At 38.6% G+C, this 18778-nt stretch overlaps 1 protein-coding gene across 1 annotated transcript in view; it reads right to left on the reverse strand.

Moving 5' to 3' along the window:
• Positions 1-18778, reverse strand: part of RMC1 (regulator of MON1-CCZ1) — a 1444591-nt gene that overhangs the window by 515186 nt on the left and 910627 nt on the right. The window contains exon 14 of the mRNA XM_044065362.1: positions 17866-17972. Coding sequence (XP_043921297.1) covers positions 17866-17972 — 107 coding nt within the window. The remainder of the gene's footprint in view (positions 1-17865; positions 17973-18778) is intronic.

Raw genomic sequence — 18778 nt, forward strand, 5'->3', positions numbered from 1 at the left:
CTAATAACAAATATTATCTCCAAAGGGTTGGCGTAGCGATGGGATCACCTTGTGGGGCCAGCTTCGCCAACCTAGTAATGGCACATTGGGAGAACCAATTTGTATTATTTAATAATACTATTGATATTTCCAAAAATATTCATTTTTATACACGCTTTTTGGATGATATATTCATCTTGTTTGAAGGGGATCTTTCTCAGGCAGTAGATCTATTATCATACTTTAATTCTACCACTACATTTTTACAGTTCACATCTTCCTTTTGTACTGAAAGGATAGCATACCTCGATGTGGAATTTTCTAAAGATTATAGTAAAGGTTGTTATGTCTCCAGAATTTTCAGGAAGGAAACTTACTCTAATGCCTTTCTCGATTATTCAAGTTGTCATCCCTTGTCTCAGAAGAAATAAGTTGTGAAAGGGCAATTAGTTAGAGCAGCCCGAATGGTTACTAGAAATGATGACTTCCTACTGGAATGTGACCTTTTAAAAGACATGTTTATTAAAAGAGGGTACCCCCTTAGGATGGTTTCGGAAGTGATATACGAAGTTCAAGCTAAGAGAGACGGTGGATTTTACAAACCGATTTTAAATTTAGGTCATGTTGGCTTACTTATGCCTTCCACACAAGAGACATTACCAGTTGAACTGAACTTCGTTTGTTCATTTAGTGTTGATGCCAGTAACATCAAAACTTTAATATTAAAAAACTGGCGTTTTCTAACTAATGAGAAGACAATAAGAGAAAACCTTGTTGACCAACCTAGAATTGTATTCAGAAGAGGCATGAACCTTAAAGGTATTTTGGAGGGGGACAACAAACCATTTACGACAAGGAAGGGTATGTTTAAATGTAACGTGTAAGTTTTGTAGGTTCATGACCACGGGATCCTCCTTTGTTGTGGGAAGTACTAAATTTGACATCAACCACAAGATTGATTGCCAAACTAGGGGGGTAGTTTACTTAGCCAAGTGCAACCATTGTCCCGCATTCTATGTCGGGAAAATCGACAGGAAGTTACGGGAACGTGTGTATGAACACCAGTATTGTATTAATAAAAATAAATGTGAGAATGCCTTAGCTAAACATATAGGAACCTACCTCCAACATGAGTTCAGTTTTAAAGGGATAGATATGGTTCCAATGAACGTAAGAGGTGGCCCACGTCATTGCTATTAGAAAAATTAGAATTAATTTGGCAACTCCGCTTGGATGCAAGCAGCTTCCCTGGTTTAAATGACTTTTTATCCATTAAGTGCATTTTGAGGCTTAAGAGCCTAGCTAGATAATACTGTCTAACGTTGTTAAACAGTGCTGTTTATGGTATTTTTATAAGTTGATTTAATACTGATTATAGAATTTCTGGGTTTGAACATTTTTAATATTTTCAATGTTTTTAACAGTTTTACTACAAATAAAAATAGATTTTAGTTTTAGACAGGGCAATCCTTTTGGGAGAAGTGTTGGTTAATTATTTGTATATTTATGTATTGACGCTTTTATACATTTACGTTAAGTGCTTTTTTGTCACTTATTTACTGAATTGCTGTTTTAGGTATTTAATTGCTCTTAATTGTTTAATTACTAGTTATTTATAAGCATTGCCACTTGAGAGCAATTTGTCTGAAGAGGTTTTTTGATTCACACAGGATGAAAAGCAGAGAAACGTGTGTTGCTTAACAATAAATTTTCGTTTTACATTTGCTGGACGGTGGCTTGTGTCGTTGGTTGTCTTTTCAGTTGCTTCAGTTGTTTTTGTCTTACTGCCTTGGATTAGTGGATTTTCAGTGGTGTTTATCACGCTTTCTGGACTGAGAAATGGCAAAATGTATGTCGACAAAAAGTTCTAGATGAAGGTAAGCATTTTCTCCTTCACTGCTGTTGGGATGTTGATGGGAAATGGTGGGGATGAATTCAGTTGAAAAAGAGCATAAAAAAGGCTGAAATATAACAAGGAGTTAAGCATGTAGAGGTGGACATAAGACCAAGTGAACTTTGTATGCAAGTAGATCACTGAATGAAGAATATAAAGTAAAATGGAGGGAAATTATTACAATATTAGAAGCATCCTGGGGGCATGACAGGAGAGCACAGCACATAATGTCTAGGGATACTATTATGGACAAATCCTTCCCGTTTAGTTGGTTGAGAATATCTGAGGAAATTAGGAGTGAAGCAAAGGGGTCTATATCATAATGCTGAAGTCTGACAACTTTGAAGGACTAAAGGTCGAACTTGAATGTTCGAAGTGTCAGAACTTCAAAACATATAGCGGAGATCGACAGAGTGCAGTAAGGTATGCCTTTACTGCACTGTAGTGCGATCTCGGAGTTGGTATATTTAAGTAGCGGAGGGCGCAGGGGGGCTTGCCCCCCTGCATAGAGCATTTTTTTTGGGGGAGGGGTTGACATTCTGAGTTTTAACACTTTGAACATTCAAGTTCGATCTTAAGCACTTCTAAGTTGTCAGATTTCAACAATATGATATAGACCCAAGCAAAGTCAATGACAAGATAATGAGTTTTGAGAACAAACAGCAATTGAGGACAACAGATATTTTAAAGAAGAAATTTATAGGTTATACATTATAGTTACTTATGTAAGACTGAGTGATGTGATTAAGATGTAAAGTAAAGACACTACAGTTATTATTATGGGCTTGACTACCTTTAATTTTTGTCTAAGGGATAGATAAAGACGAATGCAAGTGTGACGCCCGTGCCCTGGCCCAGCAGTCAAGAAGCCTCAATCCTCACCACTAACACCAGTGAGGGGCATCTCATATAGGAGGAAAGGATAACAAATATACACAGTAAAGTGCAATTTCCCTTAAGAGCACACGCAGATCACAGCCAGTCCAGGGCTGGTTGCTGTCTTGCTCTCCAGGTCCCCAGTAAGACTCCCCACTGGCACAGCTATAGGGTCCAGATCTCAGCCTAGCGGGCAAGCTAAAACCTCCAGCACCCACCCTCTCTGTCCAACCAGTGCTTCGTGTCCCTGCCCAAGTAGCTGACACACACACACACACACACACACACACACACACACACACACACACACACACACACACACTTACTTTGAGCTAAGAGTTTACACAACCACACAGACACTCATGGGGAAGGCTGGCACAGGTTCTTCAGCTGTGCCTCCTTTTCCCTGACTATACGGTAGTACCCTGCCACCACAAAGGCCCTTAAAAGGGTGTCCAATTATTACTGTGCAATATTATTATCCAATTGGTAGTACAACTAAACAGTCAAGGCTTATTAGAGTGACTTGGTACAGGATCCTTATATACATGCAATGTACTCTTAGAGCTTAACTTATCTCTACACAAAACAGCCACAGTTGAAAGGTTTAAAATATTTAATAATAAATAATACAACACAAGACAATATTTCTTACTATACAGTGCTAGTCTAGAGTTCAGAGATCACAGAGAAATACTTAAACTAATTCAGTAGCACAGTTCTGACATCAGAGAAAAACACAGTCTAATCTTTCTAGTTTCTAGATATTTCTAAGAGAAAACACAAGTCTAAGATAGCTTACATAAAGAAACAGGCAGAGTGCTGATGAGTTGGATGGTCAAGACAAAAATGCTTAATAATCTCCGATTCTGTTTTTAAAATCACATTCTTGGCTCCCATTACATCATACTTCACACTTCCCTGGGTTCCCAGGCTTACAGAAACGGCATTTACATTCTTAACATCTCTTTGCGTTATCTTGCAGCTGGTCATGAAGCAGAGCAATAAAAATACATTTGCATGTTTAAATCTAGCAATTTAACTCTTAGTTAAAAAAACAGAAAGAATGTCTTCATCTAGACGGGATGGAGCCAACTTTAGATCAACGGGTCACAACATGCTTTTACTTGGTCAGTAGAGAGCACTGTTGGGACGTTTTTTGCAGTTCCACATCTAACAGCAGTTTTTCCATTTAGACAACAAGCCTGTGCCTTACATTAATATTGACAAATGATAGAATTATCTATAAAATTCTATCTGGCTAGGCTGGCAGCCTTCACACCAAGTTTACACAATATTATTATAAAATGATAGAAAATGTACAAGAATGTCTCTGAAAGGATAATGTTAATTTGCCCCGAAAATGTATTTTTTTCCACTGATGATAAGCGAGAAGCAGACATAAAATACTTGCCTTTTTCAATATAACTAAGGTATTTGACACTATGAAATGGGGTTGTGTTGAATGGCTTCTGATGGAAGTCAGTTTGGGGAGGTGCTTATTAGGGTAAAACAGCTTTACACAAGCCAAAGACTAATGATGTCTCCACATGGTATGGGTTTCTAAAGAGATGTAGCAGGCAGGAGAAAGGGAGGAAAGGGTGCTCTCTTTCCCCATATTTACAATGCAAATAGAACATGAGGTTTCTGAAAAGGAAATAGGAAGATGGAGTTGACAGAAGTCTTTCATTTTAATTGCTGATGATTCTATGCTGATTATTAAGGATGAAGTGCACATTTTGCTGGGGGTGGTCTTAGAGAGATTTCTGACCAGTTTGAGAATGAGTCAGTGTTAAAATAACAGAGTAAAATGAGTGGTTCTTCTTTTGGGGGGAGGGAGGAGTGTGAAAGAGCTAGTGTTGCTACTGAAAGATCAAATACTTTGGGTTGCAAATGAGGTCTATTTTAAAGAGGATGACTTTAATCAGTGAGGAGTGATGAGTGTGAAGGGGACACTAGAAAGATGGGGAGGGGAAAGTAGATCTTCAGCTGGAAATACTGAAGCAGTCCTTTTGATGGTTCGCCTAATTTTTAGTTATATAGTGAGTTACCTGTCCAACTGTGAAAAAATGGGTCAGTTGGCAAGAAGGTTCACTAGTTATGTGACATGTTTATTGGTAGTTGTAATTGGGCACTTGGTTAGGAAGAAAAAGATAGATTAAGAGGTCAGCTTTAGGAGGCAGAAGAACAGGCTTACAGGAGAGGGGGTAAGAAAGGAGTGTGGAGTCGGGTTCAGATGAGAATACAGAAAAGCGTTTGTATGGAAATGGAAGTCTGAGTGTTAAGGTTAAGGACATGGAATGAGGAGAATGTGGATCAAGGGAGTTAAGCATATCAGAGACATGAGGAAGATGGTGTTAGACTTACTCAGGAATCATGGACACGGTATGGGCCAGGAGCTGGAAAGTAGTTAAACTACAGGTGTGCCAAGTGGGACGTGACATTAAGGTTTTGGAGGGATAAGAAGGATGGAAGGGATGACAGAAGGGAAATAATGCCATGACATAAGAGGAAGAGATGTGATTTAGATAAACTGGGAATTATTTAGGTTTAGAAAAGCAGGGAGCCGATGGGAGTGGTTGTATAGCTGGAAGTAAAACTGAAGTAGCAAAATGAGAGGTGACGAAAGATGAGTCTTGGAGAGAGGAGAGGATGATATGTGCAGGGGTGAAGGGGGTCAGTCTACTTTGATTTTCTAGGAAGGGAGAGAACAGTACTGGTATGAGACCCAGTCTATAGTCAAAAAAGAAAACATGGCAGATGCTAAAGTTGCAGGGAGACTGGTGTACATCATTTGCACCAAGTTCAGGGCTTGTAGACTGGCTAGGAGCTTGTGGGAGAAGGTCTGTAAGAGGTGAATAAGAGTACTGAGGAAAGGCAGTGACTGTTTCCTAGCAGTCTTGCCTATCTGGAGACAGACAGGATGACTGCCCCTGTCAACTCTACATAGAAGGTAAGGTGGGAATTGGCATGAGATGAAATGGGTTCAGGCTGAGCATATGATATATTTGATGTGAAAACAGAGAACAGGAAGATGAATGAATAGCTAGAAAAGGCAGCATACGAGATGGAGTTATGAGAGGCTTGGGCAATTTGTTAGGTAAAGATACGAGAGAAAAAGACTAAGAACGTGAAGATCATTTGAAGGTGGTATAGTCTTGACAGACAGGGCAAATATATTGAACACACTGGTGGCTTGTTCATAGGTAGGTAATAAGCTATCGGCCCTAGGGCCTATACAAGCCTAGCCAAAAAGGTACCCTGGCTTTTGCCACCCAAGAAAATTATTTTCCTGTGCCCCTGTCGAGCAGAGCCACAGAGGTGATCCCCGGGGTGAATTTCCTATTTCCCATCCAATCATCAAGATTTTTTTTTGAAGAGTGCTAATGAGGAGCTTTGTTTGATATAGATAGGTAGTTTGTTCCAGAGTATGTGAAGTCTCTGTGATAGGAATCTATCCCTCCAGCATGTTCTGTTTATTGTGCTGACAAGGTTTAGGTCCCTAGAGCGTGCAACTCAGAGGGATTGGGATTTCTTATGTGCTTTTAATGTACATGTAGTTTCCCTTCTGCTTGCTATTAACCTGCAGTAGCTAAGAATTCCCACTAGATGTCATGACACGGTTAGTTTGTGGCTTCTATGAGAGATACAGCAAGCCTGGATATGATTTATCCATGCAGAAGGTTATTAAACTATAGTTTTATTTTCAAATTTAGAGTTTTTAAATTGTCCATAACAGTTTTAAAAATGTATTTGTCATAATGAATCAAGGAAAGCACAGTACAGACAAGTCCCAGCAAAGAAAGGGGGATGGTGGGTGGGTAACCTGGACTGCAACAGTGAATACACTCGAACATCTACATTTATGGTAGGTACACAACTGTACTATGTTCATCGTGTTTCACTGTTGCAGTCATTACACTTGGGTTGAATCCCAAAGCTGAGGTTGGGTGGCTGGGTCTAAATAGAATTAGGAGTGGCTATGAGGCCCTGCAGAACTGCAGTGGCAAAGCCTGCTCTGGATTTAGAGTAAAGAGGTAAGTGGTAGTGCTTGGTAAAAGTGTGCACTGAACTCCAAGTTGCAGCCTCCAAAATTTCCTTGGTTGGTATTCCTCTGAGAAAGGCTGCTGATGCGGCTGCTGCCCTGGTCGAATGTGGCCTAATGCCCTTAGGCACTGATTTGCCATGCTGTGCATAGATTATCTGGCAGTCGTTGGCACTTATTGGTGGTTTCCGAAGGTATTTCTGGAGGTACTGTGGAAGTGATTTATTATGCTGTGCATAGCAGAAACGAATGCAGTGTCCTATCCATTTTGAAATAGTCTGCTTTGAGATGGCCTTTCCTTGTGATCCTGCAGCATATGCTACTAAAATTTGCTCAGTCTTTCTGAAAGTCTTAGTTTTGTCCAAGTAGAAGCGTAGCTGCCTGTGTATATCCAAATAATGAAGAAGTCTCTCCCCTTTATTCTGGGGATTTGGATAAAAAGTAGGCAAATGAATGGATTGGTTAAGAGCCACACTGAATACTACCTTTGGCATAAATGTTGGGTTTGTCCTTAGAGAAACCCTGTCTGGATGGAAAATGATAAAAGGTTCCACTGCCATTAATGCCTGTAACTCTGATACTCTTCTTGCAGAAGTTAGTGCTAGGAGCAGAGCTGTTTTCCATGATAAGAATTTTATCTCAGCTGTATTGGCTAGCTCAAAAGGAGGCAGTGTGAGCTTTTCCAAAACAAAATTGAGATCCCATGCAGGTATTGGTGCTCTCCTTGGAGGTCTTATGTTTTTGGCCCCTCTGAGGTACCGCCTTAGCTGTGGATGTGAAAAAATAGGTGGTTCCATACTGTAATGAGCTGAAATGGCAGAAGCATGAATCTTAATTGATGAGAAGGATAGGCCCTTGTCCAGCATCTCAGTTAGGTATTGTAAAATCTGAGAGATATTTGGAACACCCGGTTCAATTCCTTGTGCCTGATTCCAAGCACAGAATCTCTTCCATTTTTCTGCATAAGATTTTCTGGTGCTGGGCCTCCTGGCTTCCAAAATGACATCCATAATTGCTTTAGAGAGAGGTGTGTTCTGAGTGTCTATATTATTCGCCATGCAGTCAGATTTAAGGTTTTGAACTGGCTGTGCAGGATCTGATTGTTTTGTTGGGTTAGAAGATGAGGAATTTGAGGTAAAGTCCAGGCTGGGCCTTGAGACGAGCTCTTTAGTATTGGGTACCAGTGCTGGCGTGGCCAGTCTGGGGCAATCAGAATCATTTTTGGCTTCTGTTGTCTGATCTTTAGGAGTACCTTGGGGAGGAGAGGCAGTGGTGGAAAGGCATAAACTGTCAGGGTTTTCCAGCTGAATGATAGAGCATCCACCTTCCATGCTTGTGTGTGATAAGTCCTTTTGCAGAATCTCTGTAGTTGACAGTTGTGAGGAGAGGAAAATACATCTATGTCTGGGCATCCCCATTTCCTTGTTAAGCTGAAGACCTGTGGATCGAGTTTCCACTCGTGAGGGTCCATGAGGTTTCTGCTTAGTTCGTCTGCCAGAGTATTTGTCTTTCCTGGCAGGAATTGTGCTTGCAGATGCACTTGATAGGTCAGTGCTGTGTTCCACAAGTTCAAGGCTTGCCTGCAAAGGGGGTAGGAATGTGTTCCCCCTTGCTTGTTTATGTACCACATGACTGTAGTGTTGTCCATCTTTAGCAATAGTTGTCCTGGATGGAGCAGATCTTTGAAGGCTGTCAGGTCATTCTGTACAGCTAGCATCTCTTTTTGACTGATATGAAGATGCATTTGGCTTGCGGGCCACGAGCCCTGAATACATTTTCCTGCCATGTGTGCCCCCTAGGCATAATCCGATGCATCTGCTGTTAGTGTCTGCCTGGCTGTGGGTAAAGTGAATGGCTGTCCCTTGTTGTGGTGACAGGCCAGTGCCCACCACCAAAACTCCTGTTGCAGGCAGGGAATGAGAGGAATTACTGTTTCCAGGCTGTGGCAATGTTGAGTCCAAACACTTTTTAGGTACCACTGTAGCTTCCTCATATGCAGTCTTGCATATGGAATTAGCAGAATGCAGGATGCCATGAAGCCCAAAGCCTGCAGAATTTTTCTTGCAGGTAACTGGGTCTTTGTTGCCATCATTTGGAAGTAATGAGTCATTTGCCTTTGTTTGTCTGGCGTGAGATAAGCCATCTGGGCAGTTGTATTTAAGCTTGCACCCAGGAATATTATCTCTTGAGAGGGCACTAGTTTTGATTTCTTTTCGTTTACTGTGTACCCTAGGCAAATTAGTAATCTTTTTACAAATGCCAGATGCTTTAATAGAATGTCCTTGCTTTCTGCTTGAATAAGGCAGTCGTCCAAGTAGGGATATATCTGAATTCCTTTTTGCCTGCAAAATGCAATTACTGGTGCCAGGCATTTTGTGAAGACCCTGGGCGCAGTAGATAAGCCAAAGGGCAGTGCAGAGAATTGGTAGTGCATTGAGCCAGCTATGAATCTGAGGTATCTTCTCCAAGATTGTCTAATTGGGACATGCAGGTATGCCTCTTTGAGGTCCAAAGTTATGAGCCAAGCCTTCTTGCCCAGCAAGGGCAGAAGTTGCTGTAGTGTCAACATTTTGAATTTTGGAACTTCCAGAAAAGTATTGTCCAGTATTGGTCTCCAAGCTTTGTCCTTTCTGTGTACCAAGAAAAGTCTTGAGTAAAATCCTTGCCCCTGCTCTTGGTGTGGTACGCTATGAATAGCCCTCATGTCCATAAGAAATTAAATTTGCTTTTGTGCCTCTGCCCTTTGATTGTGTGGCAGATCTGGCATACCTTTTGTCTTTTGGCAGGGTGTGAAAGTGGAACCTGTAGCCCTGAGAAACAATATTCAGTACTCATGTGTCCTGGGTAATCATGTGCCAGTTTTTTGAGAAAAGTACTAGCTTTCCCCCTAAGGGTGCTGTCAAAAGGTAAGTGCTTGGCATTGGCAGTGGGAAGTCATTGGAACCGTTTCCTATAAGGATGTGATTTGTCTTCTCCGCTTTTGGAGGCAAGAGCACCCCATTGTTTAGGCCTGTATGAGTCTTGGGCCTGATATCTGCCTCTAGGATGTCTGTATCTGCCTCTTTGTGGCCTGTCTGACACTGGAAAGAACCAATTCTTAGAAGGCCAGTTCCTACTAAATCTGGGTGGCTGAACCTGTAAGAAATCCGTGACTGTCTGCATTGATTTAGCTTTATCCTCCATTTTCTTTAACACCTCTTCCGCCTTAACACCAAACAAAGTATCATGCTGTAATGGACCATCCAATAATTTTGCTTTAACATGATCAGGCAGACTCTGTTCCTTTAACCAAGCATGCCTTCGAATGACAGAGCCTGTAACTGCGGCCCTGCAAGAAGCCTCTAGTGAATCAAAACCACATTGCAAAGTATGTTTTCCCACTTGTTCAGCTGCAAGCAATAAATCCTGCATTTCCTTGTTTTCAGGACATTCAGAGTTTGTCAGCATTTTCTGTTTTAGTAGTGACATTAGGTATTGCTGATATTTAAGCATGTGAAACTGGCAGTTTAAAGCCCTTACAGATAAAGTAGCAGAGGTGTAAACTTTTTCTCCCCATCTGTCCAGAGCTCTAGAATCCCTATCAGAGGGAACAGGGTTTTTTGCAGTGGAAGCCTTGACCCCTTTGGGACCCTGAGATATAGTTTCTGGGTCAGCAACAGGGTTTTTATAAAAAATTTATGTGAATCTGGAACCCTGTAATACCTATCTGGCTTAACTGGTGCAGGGGGTAAAGAATCAGGAGACAGACTGGACTCAGAAAATACATCATCTACAATGTCTAGCAAAGGAGGGATAGCAAGAGGTCTGTGTTGAGGCAATAAAAGAAAATTTTTGAGCCTTTTCTTGGATTCTGAATAATCTTGGCTCTCCCAGTGGAAATGCTCCCTCATGGTGTGCAGGGTTTCCCCAAAAGAATAGTCCTCAGGAGGAGAGGCTGAAGGGATAGATTCTTCAGCATCAGAGTCCTCATAGGGAGGAATGGAATATCCCTGTTCTGAAGAGGAATCAGAAGAAATAGAAACCTGATTAGAGGAATCATAGATAGTGTCTAGCCTAGGCCTTTTATCAGGAGGGGGATGGGAACCCCTGATCAAAGTAATTAGGTCCTCGGCCATTTTAAGCATCTGTTTCTTAGGCATGGATGACTGTCCAGGAGAATGCTGTACTCGTTTCTTTGTCTTTAAAGGTGTTTTAGACTTTGTCTTGGTTGCTGAAGTGGTCTTGATAGAAAGCTGTGTAGGTCTGAAAACACCCTCAGAGGCCGATGCCTGCTCAGCGGCTCCGGACCCATCTGAGGGAATTGTTTCCGTAGACCCAATACCTTGAGTTTCCAGAGGCCTAGTTGTCTCCATGTGGGAGTCGGAGGTGGCCTGTGGCTCTGAGGTAGCAGGTGTCAAGGGCTGCGAAAGAGCCTCACTGAGAACCGGCGAACCGGCGACTGGCCTAGAAGAGGCTTTGTCGTCGGTTTTGGACCTCAGATGCCTGTCCTTTTCTTTTTCCTTGCGCTTTTTATGAACTCTGGTCATCGGCTATTCCGATGGCATTATATAGTTAAACCTTCGGCCAAAGTAATGGAAAGCAAAATCGTACCGACGCTTAATAGTGCGTTGGTTAAATCTAGCACAAAACCGACAACTAGCAACGTCGTGGTCAGGGCCTAGGCAAGGAATACAGTAAGAATGAAAATCCTAATGAGGTATTTGCTTCCCACAAGAAATACAATTGTTAACTTTTACTGACATCGGTCTGGAGCAAGAAAAAGTTTCCCCAACGGGGTACTTAGCTTTATTGAAGACTTTGGATCTGAAATTCAATTTTGAAAATCTCAGGAGTCGGCTGACCAGCACTTGCGAACTGCTTTTGCTTCGGCCACCGTGCGGCAAGAAAGACTGAAGAAAATGGCGTCGGCTGCATCTTGTATACCCCTGGTGCACTGACGTCAGGGTAGAGGCGACAGCAATGGACTCCGGACCAGGACTTTGGAATTCAGGCTGACTGAGGGTAGCCTGCCAGCAGGATAGTGAACATCACATTATTTTGGAGAATAACATGAATAGTATAATAACCTTTGGGAGAGGTAATTGCCAGACTAGGGGCATTGTTTATTTAGCCATTTGTAGGGACTGCCCCACTTTTTATGTAGGCAAATCTGAAAGGGCATTAGGTAAGAAAATATACGAACATACTTATAATATAAGAAAGAAAAATATGAACAATGCACTTTATAGGCACCTACAAGTTGAAACAACACATAAAGGGTTTAAGTTTGGAATTCTTGAACAAGTGGTAGCTGACCCTAGGGGAGGAGACTGGGAAAATTGGTTGTATAGGGAAACCCACTAGCAGATTAAATTGAATGCAACCAATTACCCAGGGCACAACGATCGCATTTCAATTGAGCCATATTTAATTAAAAAAGCAAAAAGATTATAGCCACTTTTATATAGTGGCATTTAGTTATTGGAAATTGGAAATTCATATTAATTGCTTTGGGTGATTACAATATATGTTTATACAACTTTGGATTAGTCTTAAACAACATATTTTGTTGGTTAGGATATTTTATGACAATTGAATGATGTACATATATTTATACACACACACATATATATATATATTATGTTTTTATAAATTTGGCATGTGTTATATGCATTGTCACAATATTGTGAAGTTGCATTTATATGGGTAGAAATGGAATGTTTCTTTAAGAGAATTTTGGCGCCTTTTTTAAGGGGAGAGTATTTATATTGGCTCTATTTGTGTTTTTATTTACTTGAAAAAGCCCAGCACTATGGCAGGGTGAAAGCACTTGCATTCATTGTGGAATAAATTACTTGCAGCTTTTTGGTATGTCCAGACCATTTTTTTCATTTTTTGAAATATTTAATGCTACATAAAGCAGATTTTGCATTCATTCAGGAATCCCACTTAGTAACAGAAAATCTAAACAAACTAACCTTTAAGGATTATAAGATTATGGCAAGTTCAAACTACAACCACAAAAGAGGTGTCCTAATTTTACGCAGAAAATCAATGGGAATTCCAGAAATAGTTGACTCATACTCAAGCAATGATGGTATACTTGCTTTAGTCATATTTAAATTGGACAAAAAGATATACACTTTTGCAAACACCTACTGGATGCTGGATATTGGGACTAAAACTGTGAAAAAACACTTAGACACCATAACATTAAAGTCTAAAGGTGAGTTACTATTAGCGGGTGATTTTAATTGTATCTTGTCCTCCACTGATACCACAAGCTCTACGCCCTTCAAGATGACCCCTGTTGTCAAGCACTTGAATAACTACATAAAAGACAGAAACCTAATCGACAGTGACAGTACAAAAATATTACCCTCCCTGAAGTATTCTCACTACTCTTACAGATCTGGCACACAGACCAACATAAGACAAAGTCTTTGCAACCAGTTCTTTACTGTCCAAAACTGATAATGTAATGCTGACATCATGCCCTATTGTCTGATCACAATGCTACCACCTTCAATGTAACACTTAATACTGACCCCTTAAACTTCTGCCAAAGACTACCTGCTTATCTATTAACAGTACAAGGATTTAAAGAATGGTTTCTAGATGAAATAAAGCTTTACCTAGATGCCAATAATAATGGAGCGGTTTCAGATATTATCCTATGGGACACTTTAAAGGTGGTCTTACACGTAAAGTCAAAAGTTGGTATATAAACAAAAGGAAAGAGTAGGATTAAAAAAAACTGTTAGACATACAAAAAGAAACTGATGAACTAAAACTAAAACTTACATCAAATGACAAATCTGTATTTGCTGACATATGTAAACTGAACAAGGAATATCAGGATATCATGCAGCATAAAATATCAATAAATCTGGAAAAAATCAGTTTACAATCCTACTCAATTAATCCCAAGAGTATGCAGAGGATTGCGATTAGATCTAAACATTTAAATGAAAAAAGTCAAATAAAAGAAATAATATACACTAGAAATAATCACACTATCAAAGTTACAGATCTAAAAAATATCTTATTATGTTTCAAAAAACATTACAAGAATATTAATAATAACTCATCTACAAGTGATAACAAAAGTATATACAACTTTCTTGCTAATAATATTCAAAAGAAGCTATCCAAACACAATATTAATAACAAAGACAAACCCTTTTCCTTTAAAGAATTAAAGGAACAAATAAAAAATCTTAAGACAAAAAAGGCACCAGGGCTAGATGGTCTAATCCCGGAATTTTACGAATTCTTACCTGATAACATCTTAAAATCTTAGTGCATTCAAAGAAGTTAAAACTACAGCAAACATCCCTCCCTCATGAAAATATTCTATCATCTCTCCCATCCTAAAACTAAATAAAGAGCCCAACCTTTGCACATCATACAGGCCAATTTATTTGCTTAACATTTATTACAAGATATTCATGTCCATCTTAGCAGACATATTAAATAATATTCTTTCAATATTAATTCATGAAGACCACAGTGGGTTTAACAAAAACAGAAAGGTACAAGACAATGTAATTAGATTACTGTCCTTAATAGACTTAGCAAACAAGGAAAAAATGACCTTTCTATTTTTAAGCCTTGATATAGATAAAGCTTTTGACTCCCTAAGTTGGCTATATCTGTTTAAAGCTCTGCAAAAACACAATTTCTCCCCAAGCTTTACAGGATTAATTAAAAAATTATATGAAAAGTCCATAGCCTATGTAAAGAATGGATCTTTTCTATCTAGCCCATTTGAAATATTAAGAGGTACTAAACAGGGGTGCCCCCTCTCCCTATTACTCCTTGCCCTCGCTATTGAACCTCTTGCAAATTATGTTAGAAATAATGGCAGCATTAAAGGATATTAAAAAAATCACTTACATCTAAATATCAACAACTTACAAACTCAATTGTTAGTCTAACAGACAGTTGGAACAGACTCTTCTTCACATTTGAAGACACACTAACTTTAATCAAATTGATACTCTTACCTAAAATCTTATTCATTGGCCAAACTCTAATACTTCCCCCACCTGTCAAAATTAAACAGAAAATGAATAATTTATTACTCAACTTCCTCTGGTATCCCAAAAAACAAGAATATCTCTTCTTTAGCACACCACAAGCTGGGATGAAGGAGGTATTGGGTTTCCAAAGAATGATTTTTATTTAAACTCCGCATTTATTAACATAGTGTTGCTTTGGAATAATACTTTTTATACGTCATATTGGAAATCAATACATGAAACCTTAATTCTTAATAGTAACAGGACATTGCTTGAACCATATACTCAAATACATACAAACATCTTTATATGGATTTTAAAAATATACATTCAAAGTGAAAGGTCAAAACGTGTTCTCACACCTCTTATAACCAAATTCTGCTGTTGTTTAAAAAGCTTATGTTTTCTAATTGATTAATTATGAATTTATTAATTATGTTTCCTATTGCTTACAGAAATAAATGTTTGATATCTTTTTATACTCAGAAATGTTAGAATTTAAGAAGGGTGACCTATTATACTGGAATCAATTTCTCTCAGCAAATAAAGTAAGTTCTGCAGACTATTTGATCAGCAGATATAGTTTGCAAAACTGCAAATGGCTGGATATCCAAACTTGTAAGGGTTTTATACAAACTAAGCTCGTACCCTCATTAGAGGCATACAATGAGTAACTTAAAAATCTTGGATTTTATCTCAGTTATTAATAGCTTACCCAAGAACACTTCATACATATCTCTTATTTATAAAATTCTCAGAAATGATTTTAGCAAAACAGATGCTTCTTTCTGGAATTATTCAAGTGAAGTTAAAAGACAAATATTCTCAGAAAAAAGATTAAAAAACTATGTTTATAGTCGGTGAAAGAATCCACATCTTCCCTGTTCTGGTGTGTATCCACATGGACATTTTTACATAGATGTTTTTTCACCACACACAGACTACCAATAATGTACAAGAAAGATGAAATGAAATGATGGAGATGTGGACACCCTGATGCTGACTGGATACATATGGTTGTTAATTGCAAAATAATTTCCCCATTTTGGTTAGACTTTAAATATCTTTGTAAAGCTCTATGGAATGACAACTGTATAATTTCTGACTCACTTACCCTTTTCAATGTTCCTATTTCTGAAGTCATTTAAAAAAAAACAAACATTTTTACTATGGTCTATCCTCTCTATAGCAAGGAAAACTGTTACTAAAAATTGGAAATCCCAATCTACTCCTGTCTTTACAGTTGAGTTTATTCATCTTGTGAAATCTACTTGTAAGAATGAGATTACTACTATAAAAGCAATGACTAACAACACAACTCACCATTTAATTGCCTGGACAAAATTGTCTAATCTGTAAATATTATGTGTATTGCTTTTTTAGTTGGTATGGACATTGTATATAGTTTATTTGTTTTTTCTTGTAACTATACTGTTAAATTATTGTGTTATAAAATAAATAAAAAAAAATTTTGGAAAAAAAACTCATTCATTCATTCCCCTCCAAAAAAATAATCTTGATTTTATGAGTATGATTTTAAGTGAAGTGGTCTTGTTGTCAGATGGTCAAGTGTTTTTCATTCAGTGAATATAGTTTATTTGTTTTTTCTTGCTACTATACTGTTAAGTTATTGTGTTATAAAACAAATAAAAAAATTTTGGAAAAAAAAGTCATTCATTCATCCTCCTCCAAAAAATAATCTTGATTTTATGAGTATGATTTTAAGTCAAGAGGTCTTGTGGTCAGATGGTCAAATGTTTTTCGTTCAGTGAAGGACTTGCTGATCCCACTTTGCTGAGTCCTGACGTAATGACTGCTAAGTAGGGCTTCTACAGAAAATGGATTCTACCTAGCTGGACTTCAATGGCTAGACTGACATGGTAGGAAATTAAGGCTCTGAACTGTTAATGAGCTGCTTCCTGTAGCCAAAGGTATGGGGTTTGATTCCATCCACCTCTATCTGCCTGCTTTGTGACTCTGATCAAGTTGCTTTACCGGACAATGTAACCAGGCCATGTGGATCAGTGCTCTAACATAGTTAACAAATACAAATGCAAACACATGTAATTAAATAAACAGATGATTGAACAGTAATTATTTCATTAATGGAATATTAGCCAGTGTCAGGAAATGGGACACTTAACATTATGGTTAAGCACTCTTCTGCAGTGTCAAAATTATGATGAGGATGTTGGTGCAATATCATATGAAGAAACAAAAAGGGGGTGTTTTTATTTTTAATTAAGCACTACACTAAATCACATTTGAACTCTGAAGATGCAGACTTATTTTTCATTAGAAGGCTTGATGTTGGTAGAATAGACCACCACCAGTGTCACTGATAAAGTCCCTGTCTCGACAGGCTGAGGCAGGACAGCAAAGATCAAAGTGATCCGCTACTGCAAATACTCTTTCTGTCACTGTGGAGCAATACATTCCTCATCATGTCACAAATACTGCCATTGTCATCTACATATTTCAAATGACAAAAAAACACAGAAGCCAACAGCAATAGCACATTCTCGAAAAGATCATCATCACTTGAGCTATGTTGCCTATATGTGTGAACAAGCCAGTACAAAAATTATACTGTAGCATCAAACCTTTCATAGAATTTGGTGTTATCTGTAATATTGTTTCCTTTATCAATGAAACTATATGTTCCCAAACAATTCAGTGTTATCAAGTGTAACAAAAGACACACTTCACAGAACAACATTTACATCTCACAGACATGAATACTGAAAGTTGTACTGCATGAATAGAAGTTCTTAACAGTCAGTGACCAGGTTAGGGCTCTTTTACACAAGTAAAACTACAATAAATGGCCAAAAATAAAGTACAAATAAAAAAGACCACAGAATGTAAAAGACAGTGCTCTGAATTACCGAGCAAGCTGCACTCATTCTACACAGCTTATAATACCATACCAGCATGTTTAATTCAGTTATCTAAGATTCACTGCCTTTCATTAAATGTTTGCAGTTACGTTTTACACACACACACTATATATGTGCATATATGTATTTTCATACATTAAATAATAAAATGTGTTATTAAAATCTCACCATAGCATAGGTCTGATCAGCCTCCAAGTACTTTTTGTATTCCTGATTCAGTTTGTCAAAGACAGTGGCAATCACAGGCAAAGTGCCCCTTTCTGGACCATGCAACACTAAAACAGCAAGAAATGTCTGCATTTTAGAAAAATAGTCAAGCAAAGGTCTAAGAATGCAGAAACGGTATGCATTTTATATAAAAAAGTAGGTATACATCTTATATAAGACCTTTCAAAAGAATAAAACTTCAGTCAGTGTTCCAGATAGCAGAGTGATGCACTTTCTTCTGTCTTTTACTAATATGTGCATATTAATATTTCAAGCAGTAGTGTTGTGCATCACCAAATTTACAATTAATACTGATTCTTAAATAAAATGCCACACACACACACACCCCTGCATAAGTATACAAGTACACATCAGATTTAAAGGGGAGGGTAGTGAAACAGGTGCTATGATATAATGTTTTCAACTCTTCATTGTAGACATAAGGGACACCGCTAAGACCTAAAACTACCTATGGACATCAGCTAACCCTATAAAACTATACTGTACCCCCCTTCGTTTTTATTTCTGCTGCTGGAGAACTTTAGGGTGCAGAAGAACAGAAGATGAGTAGAAAACAGATGTGAAAATGAACAAAGAAAAGGAAGAAGGGAAAGATCAGGAGCCCTTCTTGCATCAGAATACACCTTTCAATTACAGCAGCACAAAACAATCCTTCTGCCTAAGAAAGGCAGGGGAAAAAAAGCAAAACAGAACAAAAGACTAGTATGTGTTGGAAAAGTTGTGAATTAACTCAACACAGAACACACACAGCAGGAACAACTGTCTTTCGGCTTTTCCCGGTTAGGCGGTCGCCACAGCAGAACTCCAGTCTGCTAATGATTGGCATTGAATCTTTATGGTGTTGAGTTGCCAG

This window comes from Protopterus annectens, chromosome 3.part0 (assembly GCF_019279795.1).
Source record: "Protopterus annectens isolate FY-2018-M chromosome 3.part0, PAN1.0, whole genome shotgun sequence".
Classification (NCBI taxonomy): domain Eukaryota; kingdom Metazoa; phylum Chordata; order Ceratodontiformes; family Protopteridae; genus Protopterus; species Protopterus annectens.